The following is a 26,471-nucleotide window of genomic DNA, read 5'->3' on the forward strand; positions in this document are numbered from 1 at the left end:
CTTTTGGAGTTATTGCTACAGTTGTTCACCTGATGACTTCATTATGATTTCTGAAGTACTCAGCCCTGGGAACTTAGGAATTTAATACTGAAATAAATGCTTTTATTATGAATTACTTTCCTTTTATTTCTCCTTCTTACTACTGCCAAGATGTAACACTGATTTAAAATTTATGTATACAGAGAGGTTATATTACCTATTCATTTGAAGATAAGTATAGGAGAACTCTATTTTAAAAATTGTTGTCAAAAGGGGAGAAAGAGATTTCCCTGGTGGTCCAATACCCAATGCAGGGGGCCCAGGTTTGATCCCTGGTCAGGGAACTACATTCCATATGCCACAACTAAAGTTCCTGCATGCTGCAATGAAGATCAAAGATTCTGAGTGCTTCAATTAAGACATGGCAGAGCCAACTAAATAAATAAAAGCAAGGGGTGTAGATCCTATGTATCAATACCAAGGACTTCCCCGGTGGTCCAGTGGTTAGGAATCCGCCTTTCAATGCAGGGGGTATGGGTTTGATCCCTGGTTGGAGAACTAAAATCCTACATGCTTTGGGGCAACCAAGCTGGCTCCCCACAGCTAGAGAAAGACTGTGTACCACAAGGAAGACCCAGTGCAGCCAAAAAATTAATAAATAACCACTGGACTGGCAGTCCAGTGCTTAAGAATCCACCTTGCAATGCAGGGGATGCAGGTCTGATCCCTAGTCAGGGAACTAAGATCCCACACGCGGCCAAGTGCTAAGCCCACACACTGCAACTACTGAGCTTGTGCCACAATTAAAGAGTCCATTCACTGCAGTGAAAGATCCTGTATGCTGCAGCTAAGACCCAAGGCAGCCAAATTAAATATATATATATATATATGAGAGAAACTGAGTCAGGTATTTAACAAATTGGGACGAAAATGATTATGAATGCAAACTGGGATATGCTGAGAAGGAAAAGATCCAGGATAGAGGGCAACCAGGATGACCAGCTTCAGCCTGGTTGGTGTGAAAAGACCTCTTGAAGGGAGTGATGTCTAACCTGAGATCTGAGGGATGCGCTGAGGAGCCACTATAAGATGGCAGGGGCAAAAGGCCCAAGGCAGGAAAGCCCTGACAGACACTAATGCAGGAAAGGCCAGCATGACAAGGTGAGACAGGAGGGGGAGCCCGCCTGGACCCTTAGAGCTTACTACAACGGAAAGTTATGGAATGAGTGTCATGGAATTTGTTTTTTTTTTTAAAGGCAATTCAGTCTGCTTTGTGGTGAATGAATGCGGTGGGCAGGAGTACAAGGAGAGACAGTATAATAGTAATTCAGGTGAGAGAAGATGGTGGCTTAGATTAAGTGGAAGCAGCTGATAGCTAGAGAAATGGTGGATTCTAGATATACTCTGGAATTAGACTCAAGTTTAGGTGATGGATGTGGAGGTTTAGGCTTTTAGGTTGGCGAGGCTTCTGGAATAATCCAGGGTTCAGTGTGTGCAGCTGGATGGGTAATGCCTTTTACAGCGATGAGGAAGACTGAGGGTGGAGAGCTGGGTCCACAACTAGAGAAAGGGGCCAATTCTGGGCCCATTAAGTTCGCGATGTTGACAATGGAAAGTGCATCTGGAGAAGCTCTCTGACTGAGTTCTGGACTCAGCTCTGGAAGTCTCCTTTTGGCTGAATCGGACACATCTGAAATCTCACGTTTCTAAAATGAAGTCATTTCTTCTTTCTCAAATTTTTAAACCCTCCTAGGTTCACCATCTCATGAAAAGATATCACAACTCAATCAGGATCAAACCAGAGCCCTGGAAGGCCTCACTCAGTATCAACATCAAACACAAAGTAAGTCAGTCACTTGCCCAGCCAGTCTGTTGACCCCTCTCCACATTCCTCACCTGAGTACTTCAACCCACCTTTCAAACTTTGGTCTAAAAATCTCTTGGTTCAACAAACTTTCTTCAAACCCGCAATTCAGATTAAGCTCCGTCTGTAACACAATGTCATCCCATTTCTTACATTGTAATAGACTGCCTCTTTTCTTTTCTTTTTTTTTTTTTTAAATCTGTATCCTTTGCAGGACTCCCTGAGGGCAGAGGACGACTCTTCAAAGTCTGGCTTATAGTAGCTGCTTTTAAAGTCTTGCTGAATGAACGAGGATAGCACGTGGGAGGTGAAGTCAGAAGAGCCAAATGCAGCCAGATCACAGAGGCCTGCATCTCCTTCACCAGCTACAAAGCTGGAGACAGTGGATAAAGTATTTGAATTCTCCACTAACAGGTGAAATTTTCAAGTTGCTGTTACCACTTTCAGCCAAGAATCCAACTGCCTGTCAACCCATCTTCCTAAATAATAAGGTGAGCTCGAAGGAACAAAGCCTCAGACTGAGCGATTCTTCCAGTATTTTACTTCCTGCTGCCGTTTCTCACTGCCACCTTTTTTCCATTGTCTTGACACTTATTCTACCCTGGATGGAGGAGATCATTGACTGTCTACCCAGCATCCTTTTCCTGCTTGTTCCTTCTTTCCAAAACTAGTTTAGTTCAGGACCTATCTCTCCTCTATCCAGACACATGACCCCATATTTAGCTTAAAGTAAGTCTTGGTTGGATTTAAGCCAATCATGGAGTTTCATTCCTTACCCCCTGGCCAAAGTAAGTATGGAAGGATTTACCACTCACTGGCCCCATCTCCAATACTTTGGCCACCTGAAGTGAAGAACTGACTCATTGGAAAAGACCCTGATACTAGGAAAGATTGAAGGTGGGAGGAGAAGGGGATGACAGAGGATGAGATGGCTGGATGGCATCACTGACTGGATGGACATGAGTTTGAGCAAGCTCCAGGAGTTGGTGATGGACAGGGAAGCCAGGCGTGCTGCAGTCCATGAGGTCACAAAGAGTCAGACATGACTGTGCAACTGAACTGAACTGGCCCCATCCCTGCAGCCCCTGAAGACTGTTCAGCGACTCTGCCCAATGCTGTGGTCCCTGTATCACAGCGGACTAGTTTTTGCCCAGGGCTAGCTATTTCAATGCAGGCCTGGATACTTTCAATGCAGGCCTGACACTTCCAGGGGAGCAGCCCTCCTACCCTTCCAACACCTGAGCTTCAGAGGACCCTTGGGCACTGTGGATGCAGGTCACCTAGGCTTCCCGTGGGCAAGGGTGCCAACATAGAACTAGGAGTTATGGATGGGCCAAATCCAGAGGAAACACCATTTTTCTTGACTGTGGACTAAGGCCTACATTCTTTGCCTTTGAAGCTGAGAAAGAGGCTGCTGCTATTAAGTTGGTCAGTCATGTCCAACTCTGTGCAACCCCATAGACGGCAGCCCACCAGGCTCCACCGTCCCTGGGATTCTCCAGGCAAGAACACTGGAGTGGGTTGCCATTTCCTTCTCCAATGCATGAAAGTGAAAAGTGAAAGTGAAGTCGCTCAGTCGTGTCCGACTCTTTGCAACCCCATGGACTGCAGCCCACCAGGCTCCTCCATCCATGGGATTTTCCAGGCAAGAGTACTGGAGTGGGGTGCCATTACCTTCTCCAGAGAAAGAGGCTGATGATGACTAAAGTCTCTAATTGGAAGACACCTTTACACACAAACTTCTAATACACTAGGGACAAACAGCAAGAGAAGACTCAGGAACTACCCTCTGATTAAGCCTGAAACGCTGGTTTTCTCCATGCCCACCTGAGGCAGCCACGCTACACAGAGGAGTTAAATCATAACTAGCAAACATATCTGGAATCTGAATACTTGAACTACACTCCCTGGCCAAACACATAGTACAGGCAGATGGGGGAAGGAGGCTTCCGGGCAGGTAGACAAAATCAGGATCACTTAATGTCATTCACAAATACTGTCACAGAACAGACCCTTTAGGAAGTACACACAATTTCCGTTGGTACTTGACGGAGGTGGCAGTTGTGCAACATTGTAAATGTACTGAAAAGAAGTGAAGTGAAAGTGTTAGTAATGTCTGACTCTGTGGGAACCCTGTGGACTGTAGCCTGCCAGGCTTCTCTGTCTATGGAATTCTCCAGGCAAGAATACTGGAATGGATGGCCATTCCCTTCTCCAGAGGATGGCCAACCTAGGGACTGAATGGGAGTCTCCTGCATTGCAGGCAAATTCTTAACCATCTGAGCCACCAGGGAAGCCCATAAATGTACTACGTGCCACTAAATTGTACACTTAAAAATGATTAATGTTACATTGTATGAATTTCACCTTAATTTAAGGAAAATACATGGGTTCACAAGTGTGCAAAGCCAGGTCCTTGTGGGCACCCCCACACGTGTGTACACACACACACACACACACACACACAGATTTCTATAAAATTCAGAGAGGTGCCTGCGCATGGCAGAAATACTCTTCCCCCACAGAGTCCCTGGCAGAAACTCCCAAGACATCCACTCTTCAGGTGGTGCGTTCATCACCATGACACGCTTCCACGTTGTGGAGCACGACTTACCTTCCTTCAGGCACGTCTCACACCCCCTACCCTGCCAGTTCTGCATAACCTGCATCATCTTCTCCCTCCATTTCTGGCCCCCCTGTTCTGCAGGAGGCTGCCAGCAGAGCTCTTTGCCAGGCTTATTATGGAGTGGCTGCACCATGCTACCTTAGCCTTATTTCACTTCACAGCAGAGAAAGCACAGCCTTGCTTCCGCTACCACACTAGTCCGACCAGCCCACCAAACCTTTGGCTCCCGATACACTGATGAGGAAACTATGGCTTAGAGAAGCTCATCACTTGTCCAAAGTCACAGTTGAGTTGGGCAGAAGTGAGGCAGGAAGGCAGTTTCTCCTATCCACTAGTTTAGGACCCTCATGGCCTCTTTGTTCTAAGCAAGCAGTAGATTTAAGACACAGACCTTTTAAATCTCTGAATCATAGTCTTACTGGCTATGTGGCCTCAGGCAAGTTACTTACTGTTTCCATTTCCTTCTATAAAATGGACTCAACTGTTGGAAGATTAAACGACAGACACTGAGCCTGTGTGGTGGCTGCAAACTTATCACCCTACCCGATGGCACACATTCTCTGTTCAGTTTCAGGAGATTTGATGCAAAGGAATAAATTGGAGGAAAAGGAGGACTGAAAATCGACTTTGTGAGAAACACACTGAGAAATTTGGCTGCTTACTAACAGCATGTTTACCACGGCAGGCAAGAACTGAAATTCGAGGTTTTACTAAAATAGCTGAAGATAGCCAAATCAATAGACCCCAAAAGTATTGTTTTAAAACAATGGTTAACAAGACTTGAGAAGTGAAAAAGTCAAGATGTGTGCGGACTTTGATGTGGCCGTCCGGCCCTGCACTCAGCACAGGCGGTTTTCAGCTGCTGCCTGTGAAAGGTTCATTGGACCCACATTTGCATCAGCATCTTTGTGCTCCCAGAAACTCAGCCAGTCCGGGAGCTGGATTGCCCACCACAGAGAATCTGGCTAGAAGAAGATGTGACACTGGCCAAAACACCAAGAACCAGAGCAACAAATTCAAAAAGCAGCAGATGAGGAGACAAAATTTTCAAGAAAAACCTCAGTCATTTCCAGCGGTTTCGAATGCCCATTCTCTTTCCTAGATCCTCTGAAAGACTCGAAGGCAGCATTGGGACAGGGGCTGCCCCTCAACTAGGGCAGAGAGCAGCAGCCAAACCCAGAGCAGCGGGTGAAGTGCTGTGAGGCCGTGGCTGGAGCGGTCGGGCCCGTTAGCGTGGGGCTGGAGGCAGTTTTCAACTGCAGAGCTGTGGACCCCAGAGTCTGGTCAAATCGCCAGCAATCTGTGAGGTTCCAGCTTTCAGCACCGCCCTAAGTCACCCACTAAGCTGAGTCCCGTCCAAGCTGACATGTCAACCCTTTTATGGAGTCTGTGTTATGTGCTTCCTGGAAAATCAAACAGTGTACATCTCCTTTCAGAGAGCCACTAGCTCAGTTAAGCAATCTAGTAAGACCCTGGCAGCAGGGGAAGTCACTAATTAGAATAATGACTTACAGATCTGGAGCCTGTGGGCCTGCTCTGAGGTCCAGCATTGCTCTCCTGGGCTGTGCGTGTAACTTACACAAGTCATTTCAGTGTGTCTGTTTTCTCATCCATTTAAGCAAAGGCAGGAGGAGGGGTAGATAATATCACCTACTTCAGAGGTTGTTGTTATGATCAAATGGGATACACAGGTCCAAAGAAGGCCCCCTGATACAGGCACAAAGAGACACATACGCTAAGTGCCACAGGAATTCATATGCTATGTCTACCGCCTGAGGACTAGAGAAGGCTGCATGGAATACCTTGTCCTACCCATATTCCCTCTTAACCTCAAACGCACATACTCCCATCACCTCCTCACCTAAGAAAACTGTCCTGACCTTCCCCGTCCCCATCCTCAAAGTGGAATTGCTCCTTCCTGCTTCCCAATGTCAGTATCTGGGGATGCAGTTAATAAATACAGCGGAACTATAGTAGGACACCCTAACAGTTTGACACAAAGCAACATGTTAAGAACGAAAGTCATGAAAATGAAACCATAATTGTCATTAGTTATCTGCAATACGGGTCATTACTAAGAGATCACATTACTAAGAAATCACTGACATGCTTGAAAACACCCAAATCTGATCAAGGTGAATAAAATGTAACTAAAGGAAGCTGTAACCTGATAGAGTATGTTTTAGCCTGTCTGAAAAATGTTGACTTAAAAATCATTATCTATAGAGATTCTACGGGCTTCCCTGGTGGCTCAGAGGTTAAAGCGTCTGCCTCCAATGCCGGAGACTGGGTTCGATCCCTGGGTTGGGAAGATCCCCTGGAGAAGGAAATGGCAACCCACTCCAATATTCTTGCCTGGAGAATCCCACGGACGGAGGAGCCTGGTAGGCTACAGTCCATGGGGTCGCAAAGAGTTGGACACGACTGAGTGACTTCACCTTCACCATAGAGATTCTAAGTAGACTCTTGTTGTTTATTTGCTAAGTCATATCTGCCTCTTTTGCAAGCCCATGGACTGTAGCCAGCCAGGCTCCTCTGTCCATGGGATTTCCCAGGCAAGAATACTTAAGTGGGTTGCCATTTCCTTCTCCAGGGGATCTTCCCAACCCTTAAGTAGAGTCTAGCAAAGGAGAAACTGAATAATCAGAAATATTCATGCCCATCCAGCTTTGCCCAACAGTAAGATGTTGGACTTGGTGGACAAACTGATCCTGGACACTAGAAAGCCAAGCTCTCACATGGAAGGGACAATTAACCATACGGTTCCAGGATCCAGATGAAATTCATACAGCCTCTACCACCTTTTGTTCCAAAGCCTGAATCCCAAGAAAGCCTCTAATGAATTAATTTTCGCTGGTACCTTAATGCTAAGGGAAGGTACACTGGATAACAGGCACTGAACAGGTATCTATCACTATAGCTTTGCTCTTCATATGTATGTTTTCTGACTATTAAAACAAATTGGAGAAGAATTCAGTTAAATCTTAGCCAACTGAACACGTGCATCTATCTTTGATCTTTCCCAAATCCTCTGCCATATATAGTAATTTTAAAAAAAGGCATAAAGCCACAGGACAAATTAAGCAGCCACATAATTTTAGAAGGTAGAAAGCCAAAGAACAAGTAAGAACTGATATGCAGACCCTCCTTGGGAGCCAAATCCCGGATCCTGGGCCAACAACGAGGGGAAGTTATAAAGCACCTTGTTCTGCTCAACAGAACCCTTTAAAGGTGTGGGAGCTCACACAGTGTGTTCTGAAAGTGGGTTGAAAGCGGAGCCACAAACAAGGGGTGGGTTGATAGTCTGCTTGTAAAGCAGTTACACCCCAGATACCGTTCTCTATCATGATGAATGTTCTCCCCAACCCTGACAAAAGGCAGAGATATTTATTCCCAGGAAAGTGCAGAACAGAGGGTTCCCTGGGTGGGAAGACACAGGGCCCAGTTGAACATACCTAACACACAGGCCAGAACAGTGGAGCCTAGCAGGACCATCTCAGGCAGCAGAGAAGAAGATTCTTTTCTGGGGAACATGACTAATGCAGGAGGAAGGACCAGGTTCCCCAGGGAAAAGGCCCAGACAGCTCACCCTACAGCAGTGGTTCTCAAACGGGGACGGGAAGTAAGGGGTGATGTTGCCCCAAGGGAACACTTAGCAATGTCTGGGACATTCTTGATCATCATAACTGGGATGGGAAAGGCAATAGGGATGCGCGAAGCATCCTACAGTTCACATGACAACACCCACAACAAGCTGTCCAGCTCAAAATACAATGGTGCTAGGGTGAGAAACCCAGACCTTCAGTAAGGACCAGAGTCATCCAGCCCCATGTATACACAGCACTTTCCACATTCTCCAGTGTCACTCTCATAAATATAATTAGACACTCGAGAAATTGCCGCAAAAGGCAGAGACTGAAGCAAAAGACTGTGGGAAAACAAAAATTTCAAAAACCTATCATTAATACCCGCAGAGACTTCTGATGTTCGCTTTATGTAACTTTATCTCTTTGTTGTTAAGGTGTCTAATGGTTTATGCGGTCTATCTTCTTTGTGAATTGTACCTTTTATCATTAAAAATATTCATCTTTATTTAAAATAAATAAATTTTTTTAAAAAGACAAAAAAAAAAAAAAACCTTCAGAGAAATTAGAGAAGATACTCAAACCAAAAGTAAGCCAAGCTAAACTTAGAAGATGCTAAAGAAAAAGAGAAAGGAACATCCAAAGAACAGGAAAAGGTTCTGCTAGAATGACATTAAACAAGCAAAGGGTAATGGTAGATGACAAAACTGAGGAACTCTCCCAAAATAGAGCAAAAAGACACAGAAAGGGCAAATATAAGGCAATTGTGGCTTAGCTGGTAAAGAATCCACTTGCAATGCGGGAAACTTGGGTTCAATCCCTGGGTTGGGAAGGTCCCCTGGAGAAGGGAAAGGGTACCCACTCCAGTATTTTGGCCTGGAGAATTCCATGGACTGTATAGTCCATGGGGTTGCAAAGAGTCAGACATGACTGAGTGACTTTCAGAGAACCACCCCAAAGCTCCAATATCTAAACCGTGGAAGTTCTAGTGTAACAGAAGAGATTAACTGGAAGTGAAGAAATCAAAGAAATAAACCAGGAAAATTTCTCAGAACAGAAGGACATGAACCTCTAGAGTGAAAGGTCTCACAACAGTTCGCTGGACCCTAACCCAAAGACCATGAGTGTGAAATTCCAGAGAGGTAAACCAGGTTCTGGACAATGAATCCAGATCCAGACTGGGGTCAGACTTTCTGACAGCAGAAACTGAAAGTGGAAGACAAAGGAGCAATGCCTTTAAAGTTCTGAAGAAAAAAATGATTTCTAATCTATTTTCAAAATGTCAATCAAGTATGATGGAAATAAAAACACGTTCAAACACACAGGCATCAAAAAATTTGCCTACAACGCACCTTTTCTCAGGAAACTGATAAAATAGACGCTCTACCAAAATGAGGAACCAGACTATGCAGATAAGAAAAATAAAAATAAGGATGGAATACATAAGATAGAGCCAAAGGGAAGCCCAGTAATGATGAAGGAAGATCCCAGGATGACAGCTGTGTAGCAGCTAGAGGCAACTAGCCCAGTCTGAAGCAGAACAGCAGGCTCATGGCAAAAGTCTCCAAGAAGAGACGGACAGAAGACTTGATACACTGGAATGCCTGGAAAGGCAAGTTCAGGATGAAATAGACATACAACGGAAACTTAGCAAAGGAAGAAGCGAAATGAGTAGTAATTCCAGGGAAACAAAACGCAGCACAAAGAAGGAAAAGTAATTAGAGTACATTGCATGGCTCAGCTGTGCTAACGCAGAAGTAGATATAACGATGGGTCAATAATCAAACGAAAATGACCATACTGCTCCTGGGGATGGGTGGATGGGAAGTGGAAGATACTCTGAAAGAGAGCTAAAGCCTCATCATTCACAGTGTGAAGGCAACAGAGGATTTCTCTTACCAAAATAAACTGCTAAGAATTGAAAGTACTTGCCTTGGGGGAGTGGAAGGACTTTTCTACAGAGAAGTGGAGAGGAATCTTTTGTTTTTCCATAACAGGATCCTATAGAACTGTTGACTCTTTAAAACTTAAGCCATTTGTATGTATAAATTCAATAAAACAAAGCAACCTTTTTTGTATAAATTGAAGGAAAACAGAATAAAGAAGTAAATTTCTAAAAATATTCACCATCACCACCTAGAGCCAACAGATTAACATTTTGACAATTTTGTACCAATTTTTTTCTTACACATTATGCATCTTTTTCAAAGTTGTAATCATGCTACAGTTTTGATTCCTGCTTTTTCACACTTAACATACCACCAGCCTTTTCATATATCTCTACATATCCGTTGAAAGCAGTTTTTAATGGCTGTGATTACTCTAATACACATCATGCTATCGTTTAACAAATCCCTTTTTACTAGGCATTGTGTTTATATTTATCATTGTTATAAGTATCACTTTGAATAACATTATTTTATGTAAATCTTTGTGTACACTGAATGTTTCCCTGGCATAAATTCATAGAAATGAATCATTGAAAATGTAACTATCTTTGCCAAATTAACTTCCAAATGGACTGTATCAGTTTTTACTGAACTGTACATAAAGCATCCTCTTCCCTGACTTCTGAATATCAGTTTTTCTCATGTTCAATTTGATAAGTGAAAAAAAGGTTTTATTTTCATATCTCTGCATTTTGTGTGTTCTTTGGCTATTGGCTTTTCTTCCGTGTGAGCTGCTGGTTTATGGCTTGTGTCCACTGTTCCAATGAGACCACATGGAAAGTTAATCCCTCCACAGCCTTGTTTGTATCTGGATCTGTATGAATTAACACAAATCAGACCCATGGACCTGATGATGTGTGAATGCCTCAGTGAAATCAGGTTTCTAAGTCTCAATGGCCCCACTGAGGGCTGAGCTCTCTGGGAGGCTCCAGGCAAGCAGCATGGCAGTCAGGCACCTCTATGACGATCCTCACACTCCTACCTTTTCTTGGCACATCCCATTTTCTGCTTTCATTTGGTCACATGGACTTTCCTGGTGGCTCAGGTGGTAAGGAATCCACCTGCAATTCGGGAGACTTGGGTTCCAGCCCTTGGTTGGGAAGATCCCCTGGAGAAGGGAACAGCTACCCACTCCAGTCTGGAGAATTCCATGGACTGTATAGTCCATGGGGTCACAAAGAGTGGGACACGACTGAGCATCTTTCACTTTCACAGTCTGTATCTTCTCTTTGCAATAGACTCTAAGCTCCTACAGAGGAAGAATCCTATCTGACGGATCTTTATGCTCCTCATGTCACCTATATTTAACAGATACTCATGTACTTAAGGGTGTGGATGGCGGGAGGTGGGGAGGATTATGAACACAGGCAGCAGAACTGGAACACTGAAAGAGCAGAGGGAGGCCAGCCCCGACCCCTTCTGCAGGCCGCGATGAAGACCGCACCAGAAGACACGACCGGCAGAACTTCAGAAAGCGGCTTCCAGGGTTCAGGCAGAACATTCATGTAATGAAGACTGAGACAAAGGAATAAAAAGGACAGGCAAGGATTATTCGGCCACAAAAAGAAATGAAGTACGGGTTACTCTACAGCATGAGGGAACTCTAAGAACATGATGCTAAGGGAAAGAAACCAGACACGAGGGTCACTTATTGTGTGACTCCACTTGTACGAAATGGCCAGAACTGGCAAATCCACAGGGACAAAAAGTAGGTTAGTGGTTGCTAAAAGCTAGGGGGAGAGGGGAGTGGAGAGTATTAGTAGGTACAGGGTTTCTTTGGGGAATGATGAGAATGTGTTCTGGAATTAAATAGTGGTGATGGTTATACAACTTTGTGAATATGTAAAACCTGCTGAATATGAATAATACCTCAACTTTTAAAAAGGAAAGAGGAGTAAACTTATACATCAAGCAGTCTGGCCCATGAGAAACTTCTGAGGAATCGCTTTGTTCATAATACCAGCTTGCCTAGACTGATGCTTCCACAATGCCTGACCCACCAGCAGGATGTCAAGGCTCCCCACCAACCCCCTGCTTTTAACAGAGAGACACCTAACATAAAACACATTGAAGGGATCCTAGAGATCCAGACTTGCTGGAGAACAGCACACATCCTGTCCAGTATTTTATCCAAATAGGCCTGGAAGCCTTTCTGCTAATGGCATCCATGAGTTAAGAAAAGAGTTTTACTATGCTTCAGTGAACAACATCTTATAATGACCACATATAACCTGATTTTAAAGAACTTCAATAACATCCAGACAGGTCAGAATCCCCTTTAAAACGAGCTGATGGAGGAGATGTAAAGTCACGGGGAAAGTACTTTCCATGATTATCTTTCTGACAGAGTCCCCTAAATCCAACACACACCTGGCTGTGAGCTGTGCTGAGTGCACGTGCCACTTGCAGCCCGCTCCTCCCCATTCCCAGGGCTTACAATCCGGGGCTGAGTAAAGATTTACACAAGAATAAAATGAAGTGCTAGGCTAGAGCCTATAGATGATTTTCTCAGCTGAAATTCAAAGGAGTTCAATCCTTAAGAGGGCTGGAGCCTCAGAGGAGGAGCTCATGGGATGCCTGGGACTCAGAAGGACCTTCTCACTTTCTGCAGACTGGATAAAGACCAGAAACTCCCTCCTGCCAGACAAGGCCCCTGTCTGAAGACTGCAAGAAACCCTCTCACCTCCAGCCCTTCCCCATTCCTCCAGGGCCAGGGAGGCCACGAGAAACACCTTAATTAGGAATCCTTAATCAGCTAACTGGGAAGGACAGCTCTTTGAAAATTAAGCTGGGGTAAATGGAATTTTAATCAAGCTGGACAATAAGAATTAAATGCTTTCTTACAACTCTTACAGAGGGCACACTTGAGCCAACTCATTTATAATCCCAACCATTAGCTCATTTGAAAGAGGATGGTCTTTCTACACTGGAACAAGTTTTGAACAGAAGAAAGAGCAAGAGAAAAAAATGAGGAGGAAAGAAAGGAATGAAGGAGGAATTCAAAAGTGGGGGAAGGGAAGGGGACTGGAGGAGGACACTTACACAGCCAGCCATGGTCAGCCTGAAAAGTAATTACAGCTGAGAAGAGTGTCTGAGTAATGGCCTGTCCCAGTGACCTGCCTGGGGAGTTTCAATATAAAAGGATGTCATGCCCACCTGTTGCTCTGTAACTAATTTAGCACAAACCGAAGCAGCATTGTCCTCAGGGGCGGGCCTGTCACCTCCCAGAGTGCTAACCTCAGCTACAGTGAACACAGCAGGGCCTAAGCCTCAAATGTGTCTGGCTGCTTACAGTACAGGGGAGAACATGGCTTGACACTTGGGTTTCATCAAAGTATACTCATGGAGCCTACTGTGTGCACACCCTGGCCCAGACAGCATACCACTGGAGCCAAGGGCAGCTTAAGAAGTTCTGCTTCCGTTTTCTGCTGCTGATACTGCCTTGGCCCCATCTCCACCAGACGAGTGAGGAAGGCGGCACCATTGGCTGAATGATTCAATTCATTCCAACATACAGAGCGTCCCAACCGCATGTAAAGAACTAGAGACGAGGGGTGTGTAGGCGTGTTTGGATGGATAGGAGTTAAAAGATGAATACGTTATGTACTGCACTCTGGAGACAATGTGTAAGCAGAGCAGGTATACAGCACGTGTGTGTGTATGTGTGTATATACACACGTGTTGGGGGAGAGGAGGTGCCTTGCTATGAGGAGATACATGAGGTTCAGTTATTCATTAATGGTGGCTCTGATATTTCAGTTCTATCAGAATCACCTGGAGGGCCTGTTATACCAGAGTTGTCCCAGATTTTCTGATTCAGGAGGTCTGGGGTGAAGCCTAAGAGTCTGGATGTCTAACAAATTCCTAAGAGACACATTGTTGGCTTGAGGACCACATTTGAGAATCAGTGTAGTTTAATTCAAGGGCTTCCCAAGTAGTGCTAGTGGTTAAGAACCCACCTGCCAACACAGGAGACATAAGAGATTCGGGTTTGATCCCTGGGTCAGAAAGATCCCCAGGAGGAGGGCATGGCAACCCACTCCAGTATTCTTGCCTGGAGAATCCCATGAACAGAGGAGCCTGGCAGCTATAGTCCCTAGGGTTGCAAAGAGTCGGACACGACTGAAGCAACTCAGCATGCACACACGTAGTAATTCAAACCCTTGCTGAGCATTGAGTACATGTAAGAATCCAACCTGGCACTTTCTTCACCTAAAATCGACCTGGAGAATTCTAGGTAGCTTAGCTCTTAGGAGCAGGTCATTGCTTGGGAAGGACAGAACCCAGCCCCCTCTGCGTCCCCTGATGAACAGGCACCTACTCCCATGCCCCTTTTGCTGAACTGTGAGCTTCTGGCAGCAGGGCCTGACCTGTCTTCTAAGCCCCGCCCCTGGCACAGGTACCGGTGGCCCAGACTGGTGCTCAAGGAATGTTTGCTGACTGAGTGAATGAACGTTTTCATCCAGTCCTGGCAGCCTCAGTGGCAGGATGCAGCCCAGGCTGTGGGATGTGGGAGCTGAGGTGGTGTCAACGGGATACGCAGGAAGGCAGGCAAAATGAGGCACGGGTGGCAAGAGGGAGCCTCTGGGTGCATATGCAGGGCATACCCGATGGAAGAGGGACAAACAGGTGGAAAACAGCAATTTTTACCTAAATAAGAAAACTCCTAAAGGGAGAAAAGGAAAGCCTGGGGCAGCCCCTATGGGATGGAAAAGACACCTGCCATTTGCTGGCTGTCACGGCCCTGCCCAGTTGCTGCCGCACACATACTCCAGTCAAGTCAGGGCTGGCAGGCAAGCAGGGCTGACAACACGAAGGTGCACCAAGCACAGCCCGGTCCTCCTTCCTGGGAAGAGGCAACACGGGTAGCAGCACGAAGCTTCTTCCACAGCCTCAGTGGCAGTGCAGCCTCCAGTACCACGCAGGGGACGGCCTCTTTCAGCAAGAATGGAAGTTAATGAACACACGGAAATGCCCTTAATCTCCCAGGGTGGGGGTGCGGTGGGAGTCTCTTTAACGGTCATTTCAGGAGCAGCCCCTGGTGTCCCAAGAGTGGGTGCCCCATCCCACTCGCTCTTCCATCCAGAAAAGCAACAGGCCTGGAATACACTGTTAAATGAAATACCAGTGGAGTGTACATGATATAAAGGAGACATATAACACCATCAAGCTGATTCATGTGAGCGATTTAACATAAAGAACCCAGGCCTTGCAGTTGGGCAGTCTGGCCCTCAACCTTCATTTTGCCTTTTATCAGCTGTTGTGGTATAAAGAAGTTACTTAACTTCCCTGAACCTGCACAGGAGACAATGGCAACCCGCTTTCTTTACTCACAGAGCAGGTGAGAGGCCTCATGGAGGCATGACATGAAACATGCTTTGTACCCTGTAAGAATACCATTCAATGATGAGGGTGTCATTATTGAAGCCCAGAGTCCACCCTCTGTCTGGAAAGGGCTGGCTTGTGTGGGGATGGGGACAAGTGGTGGCTAAGCCTCTACTCAGTCGCTTTAAATGAAACAGCAGCCCCTTCCCCCATGTTCTGCTCTTCTATTAAAATCAACAAGTAACGCAGCACCAGCTTAATATCTCTCTAATTACTAACCTGTCACCAGGTGAAAAACTCCATAATTTAGTACTCATCCCTACTCCACATGTTGACACTGATAGCAGGGATCTGGGGTACCATGAAAAGACACATAAGGGACACTCCACGCCTGCACTCCCCATGCTCTTCCTCTCTACCCAGAATATCAGTTCTCCATGCACCTCTGCCTGTGTGACCTCATTTAGCCCATTGCTTCTCAAGCTTTCACTCCACAGGACAGAAAAGAGATATGTGTTCAGCACACAATGGGTGGGGTAGAGGGGCCCTGGGGTAAGTGACTGAGGTCAGGCTGATTGAGCTGGAAGGGACAACCTGAGCCCAGGGCTGCCCATCCTAGGCCCCACCCAGCTGCCTTGAGGCTGAGAAAAATCCCTTACTTGGGAGCTGGAAAGCTCTGATTTAATAATCCCCATTTTACAGATAAGGCAACTGAGGTTTTGAGAGGTCAAGACCCTTGTTGAGAAGTGGATCCTGGCAGTCCAATGTGGGGGCCCACCACTGTAACCAGCCTACTGCGCTGCCTTCTATCTCTTCCTGCAAGCCAACAACTTTCAAAAGCTTGTCTGGACTACCTCCTCTCAGCGGGACCATGTGGCTCTCGGTTTCACACGTGGAGTATTCCCTGTTGCATAGGAGGACCCTTATGCCATCTGATCCCCCTTTTCTCCTCCCCCAGGAGACTGACACACAGAGCCAGCCCTGAATCAACACCAGCTGAACTGAACTGGTGAAACCCCCAAAGTTGACCTGGACCATTGTCACAGATTGAGTGCCAGGCCATTTGGGACCATCTCTAACCCTGATGGAACCCTGCAAGGTGGCCATTATCTCCCCACTTTATAGGGAGGGAAGAAGCTGGGCTGCCTGACGCTCTCACACAGAGACGAGAAGCGGGATTCAAAGATGTTCCAGACAATCCAACACCCATACATTTACTGCCAAGTTGCCTCCTCCCCAGGGGATTTGAGACTGAGAAGCCTCAGGAAAGATGCTTGAGACGGCACTGGGGGACGGACCCACAGGTGATACTAAAGGACCCCAGGGTCCGAAAGAGGGGATAACACTGTTGGCCTGCTGCTTACCTACATGCCTGTCACTTCTTTGAAACTTAAGAAACTCCTACTAAATTTACAAAGCTTTTTTTCCCAAGAAAGGGGGTACACCAGAAGCTCTTATTTAAGAGCAATAACCCTAGTCTTTGGTTAACCTTTTAGCAGAAATGGGTTGGCAGCCAAATGGGAATCAACTCAATTTAAGAAATATTCATTGTAGGCTTACCACGCACCAGACACTGGGCTACGAGCTGGAAACATGATGGAGAAAAAGAAATACAGTTGCCTGTCCTCACAGAGCTTAGAGGGAATGGAGCCAGACCTGCAGGGAGCAGATCTGGAAGGACTGAACTCAGGAGGGCTGGGAGACCCGGGAAAGGGCTCTGACAGCTCGCCGCGGCCAGCCTGCCACCGTGCGCAGCCGCCCTGGCTGGGTCTCCCCTCGCTTCCTCGTGCAAAGCAGCTGTCTGCCAGGAACTAAAAGAGGAACAGCAAACTGCTGAGGGCAAGGAAAGCTGCTCCTTGACCCAAGCACGCCAAATTAGGGCAAAACCAAGCCCTCTGACTGCAAACAAATTCAGCTGAGGCACACGAATTTTAAAGACATGTGTGGTCTTGGGCTTAATTTCTTTGTAACAGCCTCTCTTTCCTCCTCCTTGTATACTGCTATTCTGTGTCTGAGGCCTCTCAGTAGTACCAGCTGCTGCCAACACATGTGTCATTGCTAGAAACTGATAGCCCCAGGGAGAGTAGCTCTGCTTTGTGTTGTTTTAATACCATTAGGGCTCATCTCTTGAAACCCCAAATTCCACAACAAAACCGCAAACACCCAGCGCCCCATAAGGCCTCTGACCCATGAGCTTTAAAGCAGTGCTTCCCACCTTTTTCACATCCTGGCACACATAGAAAGGACCGCATGTGCTCAGCTCCCTGGAGGCTGCACACTGCCCCGTCCCCCGCAGAGCCGAGCGGATGGTGTCTGGGCACACCTGTGACACCGTTCCTGATACACCTGCTGTGAAGCTTTGGTTCCCAGAGCGTAAATGTCACCAAACTTTGAGAGAATCATAACAGAAGTGAAGCCAGATGGATCAGAGGACCACATCCCAAACCCGCATCAGAGTCCCAAGACAGGGGACACAGGACCTTTGGCCACCGCAAAGGCTTTGGAGCAAAAAAAGGCCATCCACCTTCCCCAGGCGGGGGAGGAAACCAGCATTCCCTATGATGCAGTGCAGGCTAGAGATATAAATAGCTTCTAAAAAGGTTAGCAAAACGCAGAGATGACAAAGCTACAGTAGGTTACTAAGGGAAACCAGGGTGCTCAGTGCCAGCATCTCACCTGTTGCGGCTGGTGTCTGAAAAGGACACTGCAGCTCCTCTCAAACTCTGCTCCCTGGCCCCTCAGGATGAGTGAGGGGGTACAGGGACCTGGAGGCCTGGTGACGAGAGTAGGCACTTCCTGAGTCCCACTGATCTTCCCTGCAGACCCCTCCAAACTAAGGAAAACCTTTCTCTGGGTCTGGTTTTCACAAGCCCACTCCCTCAACTCCCTCAGCAGGGAAGAGTCCACCTCGGAAGGTTTCGTGAGGATGCTGGCCTGAAGGCAGGAGGTGTTCCATGAATGGCAATTCCCTGGGCTTTCCCCTCCCCCTTCCCGTGACCCTGGGCCCTTGGGTGCTGCCCAAGGAAACACTGAAGGTGGGGCATTCCCAGGCTGCCGGCCCTGGAGATTCCCTTCTGGAAGGGAAGTGCTTTCCTGGGCACCCAGAGGGCTTGCAAGGGAGCCACAGCTGCTGCGTTACGACAAGTAAGAAACAGACCTCGCCTGTCCCTGCACCAACCCCTGGGGACACCTGAGCTAAGGTATTTATAGCTCTCCTGTATGCATCCTTGAACTTGTGTGTGTTCAAGTTAACACATATAGCAACAGTACACCCCAAAGCACACATATGGATGTGTACACACTGAGGCAGTGACTAAATCTGGAACTCTTGGGAACCCAAACTCAGCCCCAACACACACCCTCTTGAGTGTAGGTATTCCGGGACCTGGGATAAACTGGGCATCTGTCCTTCCCTCTTCAAGGTATCAAGTTCTGCCTTCCTGCCAAGGATTAAGAGATCAGCCGGGTGCTGGAGAGCAGCTTGCCAGGCAGCTCCCACCAGCTCATCTGCCAGAGCCCTTTCCACTTCCCCCAAGCTCCCTGTACAGAGGCAGGAGGGAAAAATCTCACCCTCTAGCCCTTCTGTGAGCAGACAGAAGGGCTGCAGAGCTGACCTCAGAGCCCTGAAAGCTGGGCAAGAAAGGAGAAGCACTGCAGAGGCCCAGGCCGGAAGCCAGACCCTCAACAGGCCCCAGGGAAGAGGAGGGAGTGTCCTCAACTTCCACTCTGAAAGGCTTGGCAGTAAAATATTGGGCCTTCTCCTGGGCCACCCAGGGTCTTGGCCAAGAGAGGGGGACTTCCCTTTGGCCTAATCTGGTGGTGTTGAGGGATGTGTCCAGGCAGAGCACGTGACCGGACTAACAGTGCCCATCACACTCATGTTCTCTCTCTCTCCGCCACCAGCAGAGGTGAAGGGGGAAACTGCCTGCTCTGGAAGGCAAGAGGTCATCTGCTACAGCCACCTCTTGAATTGTTCTAATATGCTCTTTAATACATAAATTGGGCCATTGATACATGGCTTTGAACTCGACGGGGGTCAAAGAGGGGACCCAGTGGGACTTCCCTGGTGGTCCAGTGGTTAGGACCCCATGCTGCCAAAGCAGAGGGCTCAGGTTTGATCCCTGGTTGGAGAACCAAGATCCCACATGCCAAATAGGGCAGCTAAAAAATAAAAATTAACAATTTTTTTAAGAGGGAACCCAAGAGTAGGTGACCAGACTAGAACTCCCAACCAACCCGAGGAAGGTGCTGTTGCAATGACTCAAATACAGAGAGCACACAAGTACACAAGTGAACATTATACTTTATTTTTAAAAACCTTTTATATTTTTTTCTGGCCTCAGGTAGGATCTTAGCTCCTCAACCAGGGATCAAACCTGTGCCCCCTGCATTGGAAGTGCAGAATCCAAAGCACTGAACCACCAGGGAAGTACCCAGAAGTGAACATCTGAATAAGTTCCTTCCCCATCCCAACCTACCTCCCAAAGTAGCATCCACTGAAACCTACATATCCTACTTGGTCCTCAAATTCTACACTGAACTCTTCATTTTGCTAAGAATTCTGTCATTGGGGATGTATGTTCTGATTGAGAAAGGAAAATCATCTGACACAACAGGGCATTTAGAGAAGGGAGCATTCAACTGTGTCCATGTACCCATGGGGTACATGTGATGGGGACTGTGGGAATTCTGAAGGACAAAGTTGGCACCACGGCTCCACTCAAAAGGCTCTAGGATCTGGCATCCTAGTGGAATTTCTATCAACTCCAAGTATAACACGCTGCCCTCTTCCACCTGCGACCCCTTCACCCCACAAAACTGCCCACAGTGGAGCACAGTAATTTCTCCAAATATTTATTACACATCTACTACTATGAATGAAGAATAGTGTCAGCTGCTTTCTACACATTAAACAATTTAAGTTGGCCTACAACAGTGCAGGGCAGATTTTAATTATCTACATTTTTACTAGATCACAAAGAAGGTTAATAATGTGGTAAGAATCACAAGAACAGTTCAGCCAAGTAGAGATCCGGGCCCAAGCTCATTTGGTTCCAAAGCCCATGGGCTTTTTTTTCCGGTGCCCATTAGACTTTAAAATTTCTCTCTACATGTATATGTGTTTCTTGATCACTAGTATTATTGTAAGATTAATCTGATATCAATTCATAAAGGTATGATGCCTTAATGCCCAAGTATAACACAAGTACCTCCTATATAACACACATGGTATCTAACTCAAACACTTTCACCTATGCTGTCATTGGCCATGGCAGATCCCTATCTTAAATTTATTCTTTGTAGCCCCCAGGTGCTTAGTGCAGGGCTAGGTACCATAGAGTTGCAAAGAGCCGGATATGACTGAAGAGACTGACCACAGACACACACAGGTACAAAATAGGCACTCATTTAATCTCATTGAGGATTATATCGATAAGATTGCTTATTAATAATAAATGCTTGGATGCTGAAAGATGAATTATTGCTAAGAAAAGTCTTAGACACTGGGAGAAACACCAAGGGGGCCTAAGTCCACCTCTTGGTCAACAGAATAGGTGATCCACCACTGGGTAAAAAGAGTAAACTTTGATCACTAATAGGTTGATCCCACTAGGTATACAGCTTACAATCTCCACTGGACAGAGCAGTTGACTCTTCGGACCTGAGTTATTTCCTTTGCAGGACTGGCATATAACCCCCACACAGAGAGTAGCTGTGAAGATTCCAGGGACCATGTCTAGAGACACACAAGCAACCCAATCAACCCAGGTGGTATATCAGCACCTCCCATAGTATATCAGCACCTCCCATGGCTTCCTGTGTATATAACCACCTCTAACTAGGGTAGATTCAGACCCATGATGTAACCCCAGCAACGCCCTTCAGCAGCTGCGTGACCTTAGATCATCGACCTAGCTCCTTTAAGCCGCTTTCTTCATCTGCAAAGAAAGTGGATCACCTATCTCATGGGGTTGTTTAGTGGAGAAGATGATATAATATTTGCATGTGGATGACCCTGGCCTGATATGTACAAAGAAGAAAGTCAGCAAATATTAGTCAGATTTGAATGTGCACAGAACAGCTCTGACATATACACGTCCTGTTGAACGGGGCTCGTGGTCAAAACACAGTCATGGTGACAAGTAACAAAGAAAAGGGAAGAGGCACTAGTGAGAGAAGTTAAAATTAGAGACAATTCTTAAAAACCTCTCTCCTTTCAACCAATAATTTCAACCTGTTGTTTACCAGCTGTACTGCTTAAACATTGGTCTTATTTGATTGAATGGGTTCTGCCTATTGCCATCCATGACAGAAGGAGTAGCTACAAGGCAGGTAATGAAAAGCGGTCCTGGAAAGCTAAGAACTGGTTATACTGGGACTTCCCGGGTGGTCCAGAGGTTAAGACTTTGCCTTCCAATGCAGGGAGTGGAGGTTCTATCTCTGATCAGGAGCTAAGACCTCATATGCCCCCGGGCAGAAAACCAAAATATAAAACAGAGCAATACTGTAACAAATTCAATAAAGACTTCAAAAATCATCCACATTAAAAAAAAAATCTAAAAAGAACCGGTTATACTGACCTGGGTCAGTTTGGTGAGAGGGGGTGGCCTTAGGCACCTCTCTCTGCCAACAGTCTCTCTTTTGAGACTACTCTATAGAGTCTATTCTAACAGTCTCTCTCAGAGGCTCCGCTAACTTCACAGTACAGAAACCAGAGGTCACATTGAGGTGCCCCCCGAGAAGACATTTTCCAGAATCTAACCTGACACTACAATTCTGAAACCCAGATCTAGATGAGTTACAAAGAAAACCACCTCTTTACTGACCTACCAAGTCTGTGCCAGACTCAACGCTAAGCATCTAGCATATAATATATGCCCAGGGGAATGGTCTGAATTTTTTACGCATAAGGAAACTGCACTGTTGGACACTCCCTACAGACAATCTCTAAGGCCCTCAACTGCCCACATGTCCTGAAGAACTCAAGTCAGGATAACACGTAGAAACTTCCATCTGAATTTTCAGGTCTAATCACACGGCTGGATTTTGCAAAACTTCATCACACATCTTAGGCCCACAGCAAAAGTGGGTTTGGGAAAAGGGTGGAGCTGGGACAGAGTCAGAAAGGAGACTTCAGTCCTTCAGAAGCCACCTCTAATTTGCCAATAATGGTTAGAGGCTGACAGGAGGAGGGTGCATTTTCTTTCTGCACAGTGATTTCTACCAAAGAAAACCCAGACAAAGTCACCTGGCCTTCCTAGGGAATGACAACAACAAAAGCTCTTCCTCCAAGGTTCAGGCTGAACTCCTAACCCTTCCTTCCTCTCCCTGCCCCAGGGAGTGGCTGGATGGTTGTTGTTTCTTTTCTTTTTTTCCCTGTGGTCCTCAGTAACACCACAAATTACGTTTCCAGGGACTTGAGTCCCAGAGTGCAATGATGTTGTAATAAACATAACCAGGACCAAATGCCTTCCCATCATATTAGATGATGCCATTTCCCACCAATCAGGCTCCTCGGGCAGGCAGACCACTCACCAATGAGGGACCAGACAAAGGCTGTGAGGGGAGACCTGGTCATCTGCAACTAAAAATAAGGGCGCTTCAGGATTGGCTGCTGCCACTTTGCAACAGGAGTTGGGACCCACACACCAGGCACCACACCGAAGGCACACACAGGCAAAAACTTTCAGCCCAGGGGTTCACATGGGGTGGGCTGGTCTGCCTTTGCTGCTGAGGTTTTATCTTTTTCCCAATGTGCTGACTCAAAGAAATACTTGATCCAGAGGGACCCTCGCAGACACACCCTCGCTCCTAGACACCTCAGTTTCTAAAGGCTCTTCGCGATCATCCTAAATTGGGGAAAGGGAGCGGGGTGTTGGCCGGGGCCAAGACACTCACCTGTCCCGCTGTGTCATAGAGTCCCAGGAGGTACTGCTTGCCCCCCACGGTGACGCTGACTGCAAGGGCAGAAGTGGGGGCGGGGAGAGAAGCTCAATTACCTAGACTCTGGGGCAATCCTGTTCCCCACCAGGACCCTCGCCTCCCAAACCAGCGCTCGCAGGCGGGAGCTCCCAGGGAGATGCCACCCTTTTTCCCAGGCTCACAGTGAAGTGGGGGGTGAGGTTGGGATGAAGTGGCCCCCAGTTGCCCACTCCCTTCTCCCAAGTCCCGTAGCCACGTTTCCCCCTAGGGGTTTGAGACTGTTGGGAAGGCGACTGTAGGAAGGTCAAGGAGGTCGGCCCGGAGCACCGAGGGGGTTGGGAAATGCCGGGACGCGGGACGCGGGACGCGGGACGCGGGACTGGGCTCCAGGATTGGGGGGGCGGGGTGGGAAGAGGAGTAGGTCTAGCTGGCAAGGGGGCTGCCCGAGGGATAGCCTGGGGGTGGGGCCGGGCGCCCAGTGGAGGGCGCGGCGGGGGAGGGGCGGGGAGCGCACGCAGGGGAGGCGGCGAGGGGGCTCGTCCAAAGTTGCTCCAAAGTTCCCGGCCTGGGGAGCTGCCCCTTAGTCAGCACTTCCGAAGCTTACCTGCGTAGTGGTCGAAGACGGTGGGCACGTACTCCTCCGGGAAGGCGTCGTTGGCATAGCTCATGAGTAGGCACGTCTTGCCCACCGCCCCGTCACCGACCACCACGCACTTGAGCATCAGCGCGCCGGGCCCGTGAGCCATGCTGCGGCCGGCCGGCCTCCGGGCATGGTCTCCCCGGAGCCCCCGCCCCGGCCCCGGGCTTAGCCCCAGCCCGCCTGGGGGGTCCGCCGCCGCCGCCGCCGCCGCTCAGCGCAGCAGGGCCGACCCCCCGGCCCCATGCAGCGGCTCCCCCCGCCCAAGGGGAGGGGGCGACGGGCCCGGGGCGCTGCCGCCGCCTCGGTCGCTGCCCGGATCCCCGCCCAGGCCCCGGTCGCTGCGCCCGCCCGCTGCCCCCGCCGTTCGGCGCCCGCGCCCTCTCCCCGGCCCGGCCTCCCCAGGAGGATCCACTGGATCATAAGACTGGCCGGCCCCGGGGGAGACGGCAACTTTGGGGAGGGCAGCGGAGGGGAGGGGCCAGGCGGCTCACCCCGCCCCGCGCCGGGCCGGGGCCCCCTCCCCGCTGGGCCCCGGAGGAGGGCGGGCCCAGGCGCCTCCCCCGATTGCGGGCAGCCAGCCTCGCGCCCCCGCCCGCCCGCCGGCTCCAGAGCCCCGCGCCCCGCCCGCAGCCGCCGCTCTGCCCTGCCGGCTCACCCTAGCTTGGCTCCGCGCGGGGGCTGCGGGGAGGGGGCGTGGAGGAGGAGCCGAGGAGCCGCGTAGCTGGGAGGAAGGTGAGACTGGGGGAGGGGGGCCGAGAGACCCGCGCTCGGGCGGAGCCGAGGGCTCCTCGCGAAAGTGCCCGCAGCGCCCAGAAGCGTCCCAAGGCCCCGAAGCTGGGAGACGACGTGGAGCCCTCTTGGGGGGTCCACGACGACTTTTATGATGACGCAATAGTCGTGCAAAATTATTCATATATATTTAAACTCCACCCGGAAGGCAGGATCCATTCTATTAGCCTCTAAATGCACAATAGAACTAGAAATCGGGAAGGAAGAAAGGCCAAGAGAGTTTGGGGGAAAAAAAATTTTTTTTTTTTCAGGCGCACGGGGGTGACAGGGGAGGGGTGGCGGTAGTCCCTGAGCTGGAAAGTAGGAACTCCTGAACTGAGGCTTGGTTTCCACTCCTTCCCCTCCACCAACCCAACCCATGCTGTCCACATCATTTGCTATGAAACTGGTGACTAAGGGAGTTACAGCATCTTGAACCACTGACGCACTCTCCACCCCCCGTCCCCCTTGCCAGAAAAGGTAGACTGGGAGACTCTGGATGCTGCGGATGTACCTGTGCTCCCCCTAGAGGCGACATTCTCTGAGGCCCCTTTACAGTCCCAGGATCCCTCGAAGGTGTTAGGTTGGGATCCCTGAGGAGTGATACACCCCAGAGCTCAAAGACGTGGCCAGTGAGCCAGGCGACAACCCCTGCCCTCTCGCCTGGACGAAGCTTGGAAACACCCATCTGTTCACTGGCCAAAAGTGCTGCTTCTAAGTTTAGGCCTTGGAGGACAGGGAAGGCGGGGATGATACACTCCACGGTGACACCACACTCTCCCTCCCCTTGCTGATGCGAGATAAATCGCTTCCTGTCATCAGTTCACAGGATCAGAAAACGCTGTGTTGAGAGGCACCGCAGAGGTCAACCATACGGTCTCCCTGAGATCTCTCTCAGATTGTAGGTAAACAAATTGAGATGCAGACAGGTGAAGTGGTTAACCCAAAGGTCTCCACCTCTTTCCAGCATTCAGGTTCTGGGAACACACCGTGGGAAATGCTCAGTTAGTTATGTACTCACGCCATGCTTCCGAGGCCTCAACTCTCAAATCCCAAATCTGATTTCCATTGTCCTGAAAGACATCCTGGCTTTTCAGAAGTTCCTTGTGGTGTCCCACTGGATGTCTCACCAGACCCCTCCATCATGTTTGAGTGTGAGTATTTACATTGCCAGCTGCTTTAGATTATGCAGTCAATCTGAAAGACACTTTATATGTACTGAATGCCCGGGTTGAGGAAGGCAGTTCAGTGTCTTGAAGTCAGATCTCAGTTCAAGGCCAATCTCTGCCATTTCCGTCTACAGGGGAAGAAAGGAGGTCTTGCCTCCTTTGCCTGCAGGACCACTTCTTCAGGCAGCATTTGCTGGGACTAGAATTCTGAAAGGAGTCTATTAAGAGAGGTGAAGGAGCTACTGCATACTCAGCCAAGAGAAGACATTTGGTTCCAACTCTGACAGTAGTCAATCCTAAGGGAAATCAGTCCTGAATATTCATTGGAATGACTGATGCTGAAGCTGAAACTCTCATACTTTGGCCACCTGATGCAAAGAACTGACTCATTGGAAAAGACCCTGATGCTGAGAAAGACTGAAGGCGGGAGGAGAAGGCGACAGCAGAGGATGAGATGATTGGACTCAATGAACATGAGTTTGAGTAAGCTCCGGGAGTTGGTGATGAACAGGGAAGCCTGGCATGCTGTAGTCCATGGGGTTGCAATGAGTCAGACATGACTGAGCAATTGAACTGACAGTAGTTGGCAGTGTGACCTTGAGCATGCCACCTCTCTTCTCGGGGCCTCAGGTTTAAATGTGAGC

General features: G+C 48.3%; 1 protein-coding gene across 1 annotated transcript in view; it reads right to left on the reverse strand.

The window, feature by feature from the left end:
• Window positions 1–23,996, reverse strand: part of RHOQ (ras homolog family member Q) — a 38,313-nt gene extending 14,317 nt beyond the window's left edge. Inside the window, exons 1-2 of the mRNA XM_068966009.1 lie at window positions 23,855–23,996; window positions 23,227–23,285 (exon numbers count right to left, since the gene is read on the reverse strand). Of these exons, the coding sequence (XP_068822110.1) occupies window positions 23,227–23,285; window positions 23,855–23,996 (201 nt within the window). The remainder of the gene's footprint in view (window positions 1–23,226; window positions 23,286–23,854) is intronic.
• Between the last annotated feature and the right edge of the window lie 2,475 nt (window positions 23,997–26,471).

This window comes from Capricornis sumatraensis, chromosome 1 (assembly GCF_032405125.1).
Source record: "Capricornis sumatraensis isolate serow.1 chromosome 1, serow.2, whole genome shotgun sequence".
In the NCBI taxonomy this organism is placed as follows: Eukaryota; Metazoa; Chordata; class Mammalia; order Artiodactyla; family Bovidae; genus Capricornis; species Capricornis sumatraensis.